The 14,127-nt window shown below is 50.6% G+C and overlaps 1 protein-coding gene across 3 annotated transcripts in view; it reads left to right on the forward strand.

The window, feature by feature from the left end:
- CLPB (ClpB homolog, mitochondrial AAA ATPase chaperonin) overlaps nt 1-13,862 on the forward strand; it is a 148,163-nt gene extending 134,301 nt beyond the window's left edge. For all 3 annotated transcript variants that reach the window (XM_010366886.2, XM_010366887.2, XM_030917466.1), the window contains 7 exons: nt 3,991-4,035; nt 4,383-4,544; nt 10,653-10,809; nt 11,618-11,691; nt 11,867-11,986; nt 12,185-12,289; nt 12,687-13,862. In XM_010366886.2, coding sequence (XP_010365188.1) covers nt 3,991-4,035; nt 4,383-4,544; nt 10,653-10,809; nt 11,618-11,691; nt 11,867-11,986; nt 12,185-12,289; nt 12,687-12,935 — 912 coding nt within the window. In that variant the 3' untranslated portion in view covers nt 12,936-13,862. The remainder of the gene's footprint in view (nt 1-3,990; nt 4,036-4,382; nt 4,545-10,652; nt 10,810-11,617; nt 11,692-11,866; nt 11,987-12,184; nt 12,290-12,686) is intronic.
- Nucleotides 13,863-14,127: the final 265 nt, after the last annotated feature.

A 14,127-nucleotide genomic window follows, 5' to 3' on the forward strand; every position in this document is an offset into this window, starting at 1 on the left:
TTTCTGGCCTACCTGCCCCACTGGTAGCCACAGAAACAAGGTAGTTCAGATTATGTCCTCCTGAGCCCCCTTCTGCTTCATAAATGGCTGAAGGCTCTTAAACCCCCAGCTCTGCCAGTAGCTGTGCTCTGCCTCCACCAAACCTGGAGCAGACCCACTTGACAAGCAGGCAAGCAGGAAGCAGCGCGTAGCATGCTAATGCGCTCCAACTGAAATAGCATTTTTAAGTCAATTCATCAGGTTGGCAGCGATTGAAACAATTAGCACTCTGGAAAGGGCCATAAACTAGCAGGACTATTAGGGAAGATGCAGTTACGGGCAGGAACCACCTGATTAGGGATGAAGAATTCTGAGTGGTTTAATTTTAATACTGTCAGAAAGGTTAATATTTAATTACAAATATAATCTCCTTATCCAAGCTGTCTTCATATGTCTTCATACATAGTGGAAGTAGAAGGAGAGTATGTACTGACTTGCTGGTGTAGAAAGGAGAAGGGGCTTGTTAAAAGACTAATAATGCAAGTAATTTTTTAGTTGGCACATCTGAATGGGAGACAGATTTACCCCAGTGCAGGATGACGTTGGCATGCTTCCGTGCATGCCTCACTCAGAAGGAAGTAGCACCATCACCCTCGGAGGCAGCGCACTGTGGTGGACAGAGCTCTGGAGCAACCATTCTTTACTTCAGGTTCCAGTGCTTCTACTTTCTACTGGCCCTAGGCAGGTGAACTTTACCCCTTGAAGTTTCAGCTCTCTTGCCTCAAGGTGAAAGCCCTCCAATCCGTATCTTAGGTTATGGGGAGCATCAAGTGACGCCGCTGTGTGCTTATCACTTATGTCATCACATCATGGCGAGCACACAGCAAGTGCCTGTTCCTTGACTTGCATGTATTCATCACTTCCTGCTTACCACAGCAGCACCCCATCTACTCTCCCATTTGATTATATGGGGAAGTTGGCATGGATGCTAAATTAGACCCACTTTTCAGATGAGAAAACTGAGGCCCTACACCATTCTTAGGCTTCCCCTGTTAGGGGAAGAAATAAAACCAGAATCAATCCAGTCTCTCAGCTCCTCACTGTGATACCGTTGTTCTCAGCTGCTCTAGGAAGCTAGATTGGAAACTTGCCAGTGTGTCCCCATTTCACATTGGGAGATGAGAGGCATGAGAAGCTCCATAAAAACAATCATGTATTTTATTTTTAAATCATAGGTGGTGCTTCTATGAAACTCCTACCTGTACTAGCCCTGTGGGTCAACTCATTACAGAATCTATGTTTAGCATAGATACTTTATAGCCACATGACAGGCATGTTTGAGACCTGCCTTGGAAATCCAAGAGAGCCCTGGACTTTAAGCTGTGTAACCAGTGTGCCTGGGGCCCAAAGAGCGATGTATGGAAAGCGCCATTCACAGAGCCCAGTGTGAAAGAGACTTTTACCAAACAGAAGCTCCCATTAATTTGTCTCCCAAGACGGCTGATGAAATGAAATGAGCACTGGCCCAGAGTTTGGTGACGTGAATTCTGGTTCTGGCTCTCTGATCCCTAGTTTCTTCATTTGTAAAGAGACACTGACACCTCCAGATCTTGCTGCTTCAGAAGGCATTCTTTGTACATTTACATGATTTCTTTATCAGATCTGTGAACTTATTTTTTTTCTCTCATTAGCCTGTGTAGTATTTCTTCCAAACTGAGTGGCTCTGTTAACTTTCATTACTAGAGCTGATAAGCCTTGAGAAGGAACCTTAATGGTGTTCTGTGATATCATTATAAGGTAGGGTGGTGGAGCCCAAAAGACTTAGTTCTAGTAGCAATATGATGAGGGATAAAGAGCAAGTATCTGAGTCCAGCTGCCTGGGTTCAAATCCCAACTGTACCCTGCTATGTGGAGTTGGCCAGGACCTCTGTTTACATCATCTTTCTCATCTGAAAAGTGGGCTCCATAATGGTGCCGGTCTCCCTGGATTGTTCAGAAGGTTAAATGAGATAGTGATGTAAAATGTTAAAACACCATTCTTGGCATGTGGTAAGCAATCAGTACATGTTGAATGTTACTTTTATTGTTCTTGCCTCACTTTGTTGATAACCCCAAGCTAAGATCATGTGAAATCAAAATGATGATTCTGGCCAAGAAAATCAAGCCCAAAAACGTGTTCAAAATTACCTAGCAAATCATTAGAAGAACTAGGGTGAGAACCCAGGTCACTTGACATAAGTAAGCATGAAAGTCTATAGTCCATGTGTCGTCAGACATTCATTGGCATCTGGACACAAAGCTCAGAACTCTTCAGGTGAAGACTGTCAAGAACCCAGCTGATTGGCAGAGGGGAAGCTATGAGGCAGTGTAGCATGATGGCTAAGAGCACAGACGTGGAGCCGGATTGCCAAGCGCGGGTGACCTTGAGCAAGTTACTTTAATCTATGACTTAGTTTTCTCATCTGTAAAGTGGAGGTGATAGTAGTGCTTGCCTCAGAGACTTGTACATGTTCTAAGCGCTTTATAGCTTGCTTAAAACAATGCCAGGCACATAGTAAATACCCAGTAAATGTCAGCTGTTATTAATCAGAGACCCATCTTGTGGCTTCCAGCCCATTGCTTCTCCCAGCTTCTCCATGGCCATCCTCCCACCCTTCCTGAAACCTGCAGATCTCTTGACTGAGCGGCCTAGGGACCCTCTGGAAATCCTTTCTGGCTCATGCCCCATGTGGCCTTAATAACTTCTCTAAGTCCTGTCCCACCTCTTGGATTAGATCCTCAGACCCCTGGTGAGGTAGGGAGAGGAGCCAAGAGCCTTGTGTAACACAGGACAAAACTGCAGCTCAGAAAGGGGAGGCAGCATGTCCAGGGCTTCACAGGCAGGCAGAACTAGGACTGGAACCTGAGCCCCCTGGCTCCCAGCCTAGGGTTCTTGCACCCTGTGTCTCAGCTGTAGAATGACAGGACAGAGAAAGAACTAAAAGTACATCACGGCGTGAATTTCTGACCAGTGGCCAAGCTAGAATATGGCCCTGGATTTCAGACATAGCTACCTCCCCGTGAGGGTCTTGGCACCCCCATCATCGCCGGCTCTCCGGTGAAGCAGGATTCGGTGAATGCCGTCTCTTAGACGCGGGCATGTGCCAGTAGGAGAGGAGCCCAGGGGACTGTGGAGAACTCTGGTCTGGTTGTGGCTAGACAGGGTACCTGTGGATGCCTTTACAGCTCCCTAATCAGGTCATGGTTCTTGAAAACCAGCAGGCACTCCGCCTGTGTTAACTCTTCAGATCACACACTGCAAGCTGTTCTCTTCCCCAGGGGCTAACCGTGGCCCTCACCCATGGGGCCATTTCTTCGGAAATCACCCCTACACCCTGTGGTGGAGAGAAAAGGGTGGTACCGCTATGTTATTAATTTTTTTTTTTAATGAAATGAAGAAATGTAAATACATTTTAAAATATATTCATTTTGAAGAAAAGTAAATCAAAGGGACATGGGCATCACACAGACTTTCAGAGTTGAGAGGCATTCTGGAGCCATCTGAGTGTTTCTCTCCTCCTCACATCACAGTCCATACTGATCGTGACTAACTTTGTCCATGTCTGCACCGCCCGATGGGGTGCTCCTTAAGGACAGAGACCAAGACTTGTTCCCTGTTGTAACTCTGGTGTCCAGCACACACAGGATGCCCTCAGGAAATGTGGACGAGTGGGTGGATAATGCGGTAATCAGAACAGGAGAGGCCTCCCTGAAAGAAGACACCCCAAGTCAGATTAGAAGGTCAGGTATATGATTTGGGTCTTTTAAGGAAGAGAATGAGGGACTCGTAGGAAATGAGTACACAGAAAAGGAGACAGGAAGCCAGAAAAAACATCCCTTGAGCGTGAGATAGAAGATCTTGTGTTGGTGTGATGTGAAAGCCTTGGGGATAGTTGAGGTGCTTTCCTCCCTAACCCTTCTCTTCACTTTCCGGCCTCCAAACGGACTTAGTGCTTCCTTGTTTCCATACAGGGCTTCATCAGGCTGGACATGTCCGAGTTCCAGGAGCGACACGAGGTGAGTGACGACAGTCTTTGAATGAAGCATGGTTTGGAGGGCTTGTCAGCGTGACTGCCTGGGTCTTAACATTTGGGCCTTTGGGCCTCAGATAATTCCAGCAGCCTTGGGATTTGTCATTGGGAGCACAGGTGTGCAGCAGGGTCACTGATTTGTTTCACATAAGATTTGCTCTGAAGAATAAACAGAGAGAAGATCTATCTGCCACATCAGGAGACGGACAGCCAATCGTCTCTGTTGAGACAGGCAACCTTAATAGTATATAAAGTCATCTTCCCATGCATGCCCCATGTTGGAAACTAAAAGCACAGAAAGGCCTTCCTAGCATGTTTCCTTCCTTCTACCAGGTGGCCAAGTTTATCGGGTCCCCACCAGGCTACGTTGGCCATGAGGAGGGTGGTCAGCTGACCAAGAAGTTGAAGCAGTGCCCCAATGCCGTGGTGCTCTTTGATGAAGTAGACAAAGCCCATCCAGATGTGCTCACCATCATGCTGCAGCTGTTTGATGAGGTGAGAGTCACCTTGGGCCAGGATGGAGCGGGAGGACACTGGAGATAAGGGGGACTATGAACAGCAGAAAGCGAGGGCCCAGAGGCTAGCTGGTCATTCCTCGGCTTCCTGCTCTCACATGTGTACGTTCATTCATCCAGCAGGTACAGCTTAGCCCCTCTGCACTAGGGCCCAGGTGAGGCACTCAAGGGAAGACCAGCTCTGCCTAAGAGTTGAAATTGCGTGGCTGCTCAGGCCACCTTCTAGAGAGACATGGTATGGCAGAGGTGCCATGAGAGAGAGACGTGAATTTTTAGTTCCAGCTCTGCTCCTGACTGGCTTTGTGACCTTGGCAAGTCACTGCCCATCTCTAGGCATCAGAGACCTCATGTGACAAACGAGGAGGCTGAATCAGAGAAGCCCCAAAACTCCTTCTGCCTCAGACAGCTCTTGTTCCTCCCTGTGTGCCAAACATTGTCTCCTGCAGTTCTTTAAAATGCTAATATTGTTGCTGCTAATGGTGAGATGCTGATACCCTGGTTCATGGAGTCTTTCTCTTCTGAGAATCTGAGGGTTCTTACAGATGGTCCAGTTCCCCTGCTGGTAGGGGTAAGTTCTAAATGGAGAGAAGAACTTAATTCTATCCAGTACTTTCTGTGTACTAGACCTGTACTAAAGACGTTACAGCCATTATCATAATCCTCATAAGGCAGGTAGAAAAATTCCTACCAGGCAAAGGAGAAATTGCTCATTTTTTACAGATGAAGAAACTGAGGTTCAGAGAGGTTATAAAAGACATGCCTAAGGCCAGAGCTGCTGTGTAAAGAGCCAAGATTGGGCTACAGATATGTCTGATCCCAGAGCCCCAATTCTTCCCCCATACCACTGTTTACCTTGAGCCAGGCGAGGGATTGCTTACAATCATGGAAGAAGATGAATTCCACCTTTTCAGAGGCCCTGCTCCATCAAAAGAGCATGAGGAGCCAAGGACTGAACCAGGGATGAGGCCCCTCTTCTCCCATGCAGGGACTGTATTAGCCAGCACCTGGCCATGAGTCCAGCTCACCTGTCTACCTAGCCTCCTGCAGCCCTGGGAAAATAGGAAGGTGGTTTGCTTCCCATGTCACAGGAGGCCACAGGGAGGGGACTCCTCCAGACCGAACAGCACATCAGGTACCAAGCCAGGAAGACCTAGATCCAGATCTCCTACCAGCTGCTCACTGCCTTCCCCACCTGGCCCAGCCTCCTTGCCCCTGCCCGTTTTGTTGTGTCTTCCTAGCCCTTCAGCTGCTCTCTGCCCTGAACCTCCTGCTGAGGAGAGACCAGTCCTTCAGAGGTCACACACTCAGTTACTCACATGTGTACGCTGAGGCCTCCACTCCATTCCAGCCTCTTGATGAGATTCAAGTGCACAGCTATGGCCAGACCCAAACGTGCCCTCTGGGAGCTCTCTGCCTGGTAGACAGGTGGAAAGGAGACATGGTAGTAGCTGGCATTTTGTGTGCCATTCACTGTCTTCAGAGGCTTATGTGTATCAATTTAACCCTTTCAACAACCCTCCAAAGCTAGCTATTATGGCCTCTGTTGAACAGATGTGGAAACTAAAGCAAGGTAAGATTAATTCATTCACCTATGGTCATGCAGCTGGGGGGAGAGAATCAAGGATTCAAACCCAGGCAGCCCAGTTCTAGATCCTGCAGCTTGAATGACCACCATGTAGCTAGGGCCAAAAGAGCGAGGTCCGTCTCAGTGAAGCACTGAAGGGACGGGACCGTGCCACTCAGGGAGGGTGAGCATCGCGGCCTGTTTGATTTCTGGCCTCCTTAAGAGAGGCACCTCTGATGGCATTCTTGGCCCAAAAAGACAGAAGGCAACTGCTGACTGAAGTACAACTAGCCCTACATGAAAGCCCTGTCTCCCCCTCCTCCGTCACTTCACTCCACTGACTGCCTTTTAGGGATTGATAGGAATTCCTTCCTGCAGCTGTTGTCGCCCCTTCCCCCAGGCCCAGCCTACGATAGTTTCCAATGCTCTTGGTTCCATTGACCAAAGCTGCCATCCAGGTTTACTCGACTTAGGCTCTTTGAGGACGGGCCATTGTCATGTTCACTTGAACCATTCCCAGAGCCCACAAAGTCAGGGGAAAGGTTGTATTGACTAATTTAATTCAACAGTAGTTTAGCAAACCTTCAAAGAGTTAGTAAGTGCTAAGTGAACAGAGTGGAGGGGCTGGCAGTAGAAACCTAATGTGCAAAAGTACAGGGCATGAAACAGCCTGGCATTCTCAGGGAACTGCAGCTCGTCAGTACTGCTCAACTGCAGAGGGAAAACAAGAACGGAGTGGTAGAGAGAAGGTAGGTAAGGTAAACAGGGCCCAGTTAAAATGCCAGGCACAGAAGTTTGCATTTCTCTCGTAGAGAGTAAGGAGCCTTTGAAAGACTTTAAGCAAGAAAGAAACAGTCACATTTTCACTTTACAAAGATGCCATGGGCAGCTGTGTAAAGAATGGATGAGAAGGGAGAGTGTCATTAACAAGGAGACTGCTGGGGAGCCCAAGCTAGGGCTGGGGAGGCCATGGGCTGGAGAAACTACTAGAAGGTTGACTGAGGAGAGAGGGAGGAGCCAAGGGTGGGCTGTTGGCTACTTCCAGTTGGCCATCAGCTGAGGCGGTGAACACTGTGGAAAGCAGCAGATTGGAGAGGAAGGTGAGGCACTGAGGTGTGGAAATGTTGAAGGTGAGATGCCTGAGGGACATCCAGGTGGAGATGGCCAAGAGGCGGTTCATCAGTTTCATGGGTCAGGAGTGTAGGAAAGGTCTGACTGAAAATAGCAGTTCAGGAATCCTTCAGCCCAGAGGGGTTAATGGAAGCCACAGGAATAGATGAGGTCTCTAACCCAGGGAGTGTATAATGTGCAGAGAAAAGAGGGCTACACACAGAGCTTTGGGACTTATCAGGGAAGAGTCAAGACAGACTCACCAGAGAGGTAGGAAGTAAACCAAGCCAGACACGGTGGGTCACACCTGTAATCCCAGCACTTTGGAAGGCCGAGGCGGGCAGATCACTTGAGCTCGGGGGTTCGAGACCAGCTTGGGCAACATGGCGAAACCTTGTCTCTACAAAAAATACAAAAATGAGCTGGGCATAGTGGCGTGTGCCTGTAGTCCTCACTACTCAGGAGGCTGAGGTGGGAGGATGGCTTGAGCCTCAGAGGCGGAGGTTGCAGTGAGCAGAGATTGCACCGCTGTGCTCCAACCTGGGCAACAGAGCCAGACCCTGTCTCAAAAACAAAAAAGAGCAAACCAAAAGAATGTAGCTCATTCATTTATTCATGAGGCACTGTGTGGGGCAGGGACGCAGCCCTGTCCTCGGCGTGACCAATGAGTGTGGAGACAGGCAGCTAAAAATAGTTCAGTTCACTGTGGCCAGTGCTGCACTAGTGACAAACAGCAAGTGCTCACAGGAGTTGTAGGGGCACCTAATCCAGGCTGGAGGTGTGAGGGAAGCACCCTCATCCCTACCCAGTCCAGTTCTCCCAAGCCTGGACCCAGAAAAGTAAGAACCCTATTGCTCTCATCAGAGCACCAAGCAGGACTAATGCTGGCCATATACAGGTGACCCCAGGGCAGAAGTCCCAGAAAGAGACTAGTCCCCAGAGAGCCCAGCCCCCCCACTCCTCCCACCAAGGATTCATATGTGAGACAGTGGGAAAGCAGCCCCATAACCCTGGGGTGAGCATTCAACCCCCACCCAGGATGTGCACACTCTGGTGGTTAGAGGGAGGTGAGGCACAGACAGCTTCCTGTTTGAGACACATCTTTATTGCCAAGGAAACTGAGGAGAAGTAGACATGAGCACTGAAAGTCACCCTTTGAGTCAGTCGTGCACTGCACCTGCTCCCCTCACCCACCTGGGACCCATCCTCAGGCCCAGTTACGAGCAGAGCTTTGATCTCTTAGAATGAAATTGCTGCTGGGTTATTGCTCTGGCCAGTATAGCAGTGTGTGAAGCCAGTCCTTGGGGATGAGCTCTGCAAAGTGAGTGTGGAACACACTGTCATATGCACATGCTTGGACATGTCACACACACACACACACACACACACACACACACACACACACACACACACACACACACCTGGTCTCCAAAACTAGACCTACCCTCAGTGGATTCTGTTAGGTTAGAACCCATAAGCAGGGAGGTAAGAGTGAAAAGCTGCTGGTAAAAGCTCAAGGATATCCGCTTGCACTCTTGCTTCCCTTTTCCTGCCCCAAGGCAGGGACAACAGAGTGACCAGCTCCAGGACATGGATTACTAGGCTCCTTGGGAATAGACCCTTTGGGAATTAACAGTTTCTCAGAGGCCTGTGCCAAGGTCCAGTGGAAAGCAAGGCTGGAAAGTACACCCAGCGTGCAGTAAGCTAGCTCGGTTGATGCACAATCCTTTCTCCTTTGCTCCTAAGGGGTAAGACTGGGTTTACCATTATACTGGCTTTAGAAGCAAGGGCTGACCCTGAAGCTCGGGCAGGGCCCAGCATCCCTGGCTCAGGCAGGAACCAACAGGCTGAGATCAGTAATGTATATCCCCAGAGCCACAGTTTCTGGCTTGGAGGGAGCTATGCTTTCTCTGCTTTCCAGAAGAAATCTCAGGCAGATCTCCTCCCTAGCACCTGTCCCAGTTGCATCTCTCCAGTGAGGAGCAAAGGATACAAACTGAATTTAGCAGAATTCTGAGAAAATTCTGTCGAAGGAAAGAAAATAGCGTGAGGCCTCATTCATCCAGCACCATTGGTATGACCTCTGTAGCCTGGTACAGAGGAAGGGCATGGGCTCTGAAGTCAGACAGTTCAAATCTTGCCTCTACTGTATCCTAGCTGTGAAACCTCAAACAAGTTACTGATCCTCTCTGAGCCTCAGTTTCTTTGTAAGGGTCCTAACTGCACCTATCTCCAAGGGTGGATGTGAAGATTCCAGCCTCCAGCAAGCAGGTATCAAACACCTACTCTGTACTGGATGCTGTTCTGGGACACAGTGATGAACAAGACCCAGCCTCTGCCATCAAAGAGCCACTTTCCTACTAGAAGGAGTACGATTGTACACAAAAAGCACTAAGCAGAGCATCTGTGATGAAACTAGAAGTCCCTGTACGTGATCGGTGTTGTCACTCTATTGCTTGCTGTCAAGGAGTCCCTGATCATTGCTTTTGTTATGATATAAAGTGCTGTTGTACCGTCATGCCCTTGAGGTTCGCTGAGTGAGCAGGGCTCTGTACTCTTGAACTGATTGGTCCCAGAACGCTGTACTTTTATCATTCTTCTGTCTCTGCCCTTTACTGTTTGCTCCTTTTCTCCTCCTTTGGTGCATCTTTCTCCAGTATAGATGCCTCCTGTGTCCCTTCTAGAAAGAGTTGAACATTCCAAGGAAACTTCCCAAGGTGGTTAAAGAAGCAATCTCATTTTTTATCCCTGTTAGGCCAGATGGCAGCTCCAAAGATAAGAGATTGTCCTGTTTCAATTCATTATATATCACCTACTATAGTAATTTTAGCTCTGAACATTCGTATAGCTTGGTTTGCTAAGAATTTTTCACCAGATAACCACATCTGGTCCTCACGGTAGCCGTGTAAAGTACCCTCCTCTGAATTTCTGCAGCATGCTGGGCTTCCCTTTATCGTCATACTTAACATATTGTGCTTGTTTCCTGAATCTCACTGCTTCTCTATACTGGGAGCATGTTGAAGGCTCAGTGGGACCCCAGTACCCCACCACAGAGCCTGGCCCAGAGCGGGCCTCCAAAAAATGTGTTGGTTGCACAAATGGATGGCTAACTGTGACTTGACTTCTGGATGCAGGGATAGTCGGGTGCCCTGAGAGATGCCAGAGAGCAAGTGCAGCCTCACCTGGAGGCACTCAGTAGGGAGGGCAGTTGCAGTGCAGGGTAGCGAGCACAGCAGCCAAGGTGCGAGTCCAGTGCTTGGAGAACCCAGAGGAGGAAGCAGCTGGCCACTGGGGCTGGAGGGAGACACAGGGCTCTCGGGAGGCCTCCTGAACTCTCAGGTGAGACCTGAGAGTGCTAAGGCCTGCCCAGGCACATAGCTCCCTGACTGTACATTCCCTTCCTTCCCTTCCCAGGGCCGGCTGACAGATGGAAAAGGGAAGACCATTGATTGCAAGGACGCCATCTTCATCATGACCTCCAATGTGGCCAGTGATGAGATCGCACAGCACGCACTGCAGCTGAGGCAGGAAGCTTTGGAGATGAGCCGTAACCGTATTGCCGAAAACCTGGGTATGGCGGCTGACCTGAGCAGTCTGGGCCAGTGACCAGGCCACCAGCCTATCTCCTGGGGAAGAATGGGATTGGGGCCCTGGGCCCAGGTGAAGGTTCTAGTGGGCAGCTCTGTCCCTAGCTGACACTGAGCAGACAGCAGGCACCATATCAAGTAGTGGGGGTTGAGACGAAAGAGACAGAGACCCCACTTCTTCAAGAAAGCCCCAAGTCTGTTGAGTGATAAGAGGGCTCGAGGCAGGAATGGACAGAGCTACACCAGGGTGGGGGGCCAGAGGCTGCCCAGGGTCTTAGGGGACTGAGGAGATGCACATACAACAGATAGAGATGCTTTGGTGCAAGAAGGGGACAGCAGATCGAAAACTCTATGGCAGTGGACACAGCCTTGTTCACCCAGGGCAGCTTCCTACGTAGGTGGGCCTTGGAGAGTGCTGAAAAAAGCACATCCGGCAGGAAGCTGTGTCTGTCATCTTTTCCATTCAAGATCGAGCCCTGCAGCCCCCTTCTCCAAGTCAGGACTCAAGTCTTAATCCTGACGTTTCTTCTCCTCTCTCCTCTCCCTCCCTCCCTCACACAACTCCAACCCTGAGGAACCACAGGCTTCGTACACATGAGAGCTGGAAAGGCCTCAGAAAGTGCCTGGTCAGAGGAAGAGACCAGGCTGAAGCCCAGAGAGCCTTAGACCTTGACCAGGACCACACAGACGGGCGGGATCAGGGCTCTTTGCATGGGCAGGCCAAGGGGCAGGCACAGCCCCCAAAGTTCCCTGAGTGTGGGGAGTAAGCAGTTTATGATTCTGCCTCCACAGGGGATGTCCAGATAAGTGACAAGATCACCATCTCAAAGAACTTCAAGGAGAATGTGATTCGCCCTATCCTGAAAGTAAGAGGCCTTTCTTGGCACTTCCTGCTGGAGCCTAAAGTTTGGGGAGGGTGATCTTAGCCATCCTAAAGATCTGGAAGCCCCGTAATTTCCCCAGTCTTCCCCTGGTGTCTGGTAATTTCCCTAACCCCCTCTGGGTCACTGAGCTCATCCCACCCCTAACCTGGCCCTGCAGGCTCACTTCCGGAGGGATGAGTTTCTGGGACGGATCAATGAGATCGTCTACTTCCTCCCCTTCTGCCACTCGGAGCTCATCCAACTCGTCAACAAGGAACTAAACTTCTGGGCCAAGAGAGTAAGAGGGGACTGCCCATGGGTGGGGGCGGGATAGCCAGCCACTGGAAATCTGGAATGCTGGACTGGGGGCACCGCCACACACACAAAATGTGGAGCACAGTGGTGTGGGGCCAGTGGCCCTGGCCTCAGGCCAGAGTGGCCAGAGATGGAAAGCAGTGGGCCACATGCAGGCACGCTTCCATCTGACCCATCTCAGGCCAAGCAAAGGCACAACATCACGCTGCTCTGGGACCGCGAGGTGGCAGACGTGCTGGTCGACGGCTACAATGTGCACTATGGTGCCCGCTCCATCAAACATGAGGTGAGCACAGGAGCCTGAGAAATGTAGGTGACTCCACACCTGCCTCCCCAGGGCCCCCCAGACCCAGTTCCTGAGCTCTCAGCCTGCCTCCCTATAGCTTGGTTGCTGGAATTATTCACACCCAGAGCGGATGCCCATTCAGAACCATAAACACATGATCACCAAGTAAAACCCCTGCTGGAGGGTAGGCAAGTATGAACCCCACTAGGACTGGGGAACTGGGCTGGGAGCCTCAGAAACTGAGCGCAGTCCTGTGAGCTAGCTGTTATGAGCCCCAGTTGGCAAATGAGAAAACTGAGGCTCAGGCTCAAAGGAGGTCTCTGAGTTGCCCTAGCAGTAAGTGATGGAGGCCAGCCTCCAGGCCGAGGGAGTGACCACTTCACCTCCCCGCCCACAGGTAGAGCGCCGTGTGGTGAACCAGCTGGCAGCAGCCTACGAGCAGGATCTGCTACCAGGGGGCTGTACTCTGCGCATCACAGTGGAGGACTCAGACAAGCAGCTACTCAAGAGCCCAGAACTGCCCTCGCCCCAGACTGAGAAGCGCCTCCCCAAGCTGCGTCTGGAGATCATCGACAAGGACAGCAAGACTCGCAAACTGGACATCCGGGCACCACTGCACCCTGAGAAGGTGTGCAACACCATCTAGCAGCCACCTGCCTGCTCCTGTGTGCCCTCACCATCCAATAAAGGCCCCTTGGCTGTGGCATGGCGACTGACTTATCTTCCCCTCATACCTCTCCCGTCTCTACCCAGTCTCACACCTGCTTACCTCCTCATAGCCCGTGAAGACCCCTTCTCAGCTCCAAAACCTGAAGGAGGAATTTCGCCCAACTCTGGCCCCTTTGTTATGGACCCATAACCTGCTAACAAGCCTTCAGGAGAGGAGCTGCCTTTCCACCCCCTTCAAGGCAAGGAGGGATGGTGTTCCCTTATTTCCTTCAGAATGATCCCCATCCCCCATAGTCGCCGGACTTTCTCATATACCCAGGAAGCTCAGAAGTATGGCAGCTAAGAAAACAGCTGGCTGGAAGAAGACAGGGACCAGACTGAACTGCCACCCTCTGCCAGTCCTCATGCAACTCAGTCCCCAGAACTTCTCCCCTGGGAGTGGAGGAGGAGCTCAGAGGCCCAAGCAGAGATGGTTCTGCAGTTTAGTGTGTAGCCTCCTTGTTCCATATCCTAAAATTCTAAGGGGAAGGGACCCATAGAAGCTTGCCTGTTTCTGCTACTATATTATACCCCCTATTCCTCCCCACCCCATGTCTTGGGGTCAAGCCAGACCCATGTTTCTTCAGCCTTGGGGACTAGGCCAGTGTTGGGCACCTCCAGGAGGAGGCGTGACTGGTTCCTTACCCTCCTCTACTTGGGCTGAGCAGTAGTCCTCCAGATAACCAAGGAAGCTCAGCTCTGTGGGGGCCTCCTTCAAAAGACTGACATGGCAGACATTAGGAAGCATAGGGAGAGAAATTATGGGTTTGGCCTCTGCACATGTGGCCATGGAGTCGGCCTCAGCCCTGTCTGTACTGCTCTTCTAGCTAAACGAGCCTGGAATAAACATGCAGTTTATTCTGTCTGCAGAGGGTCTGGACACCATCCCCCAAGGACATTTCACAGACCAGCCAATGTTTCAAGCCCACCTTAGCCAGGCACAGCAAGGCCTGGTGCATCCTTGGGCACCATCTATAGTAGCCCACCTACCCCCACAGGCCCTTTGTGGAACCCTCAGGTAGTGTTAGCTAGTCTTTCAGGAAGCAGAGAATGGGGCCGGGAATCAAAGGTCCTTGGGTAATGGAAGCATGTCCTAACAGTATGGTGGGTGTGAGGCAGTCAGAATCCAG

Source organism: Rhinopithecus roxellana, chromosome 15 (assembly GCF_007565055.1).
Source record: "Rhinopithecus roxellana isolate Shanxi Qingling chromosome 15, ASM756505v1, whole genome shotgun sequence".
Classification (NCBI taxonomy): Eukaryota; Metazoa; Chordata; class Mammalia; order Primates; family Cercopithecidae; genus Rhinopithecus; species Rhinopithecus roxellana.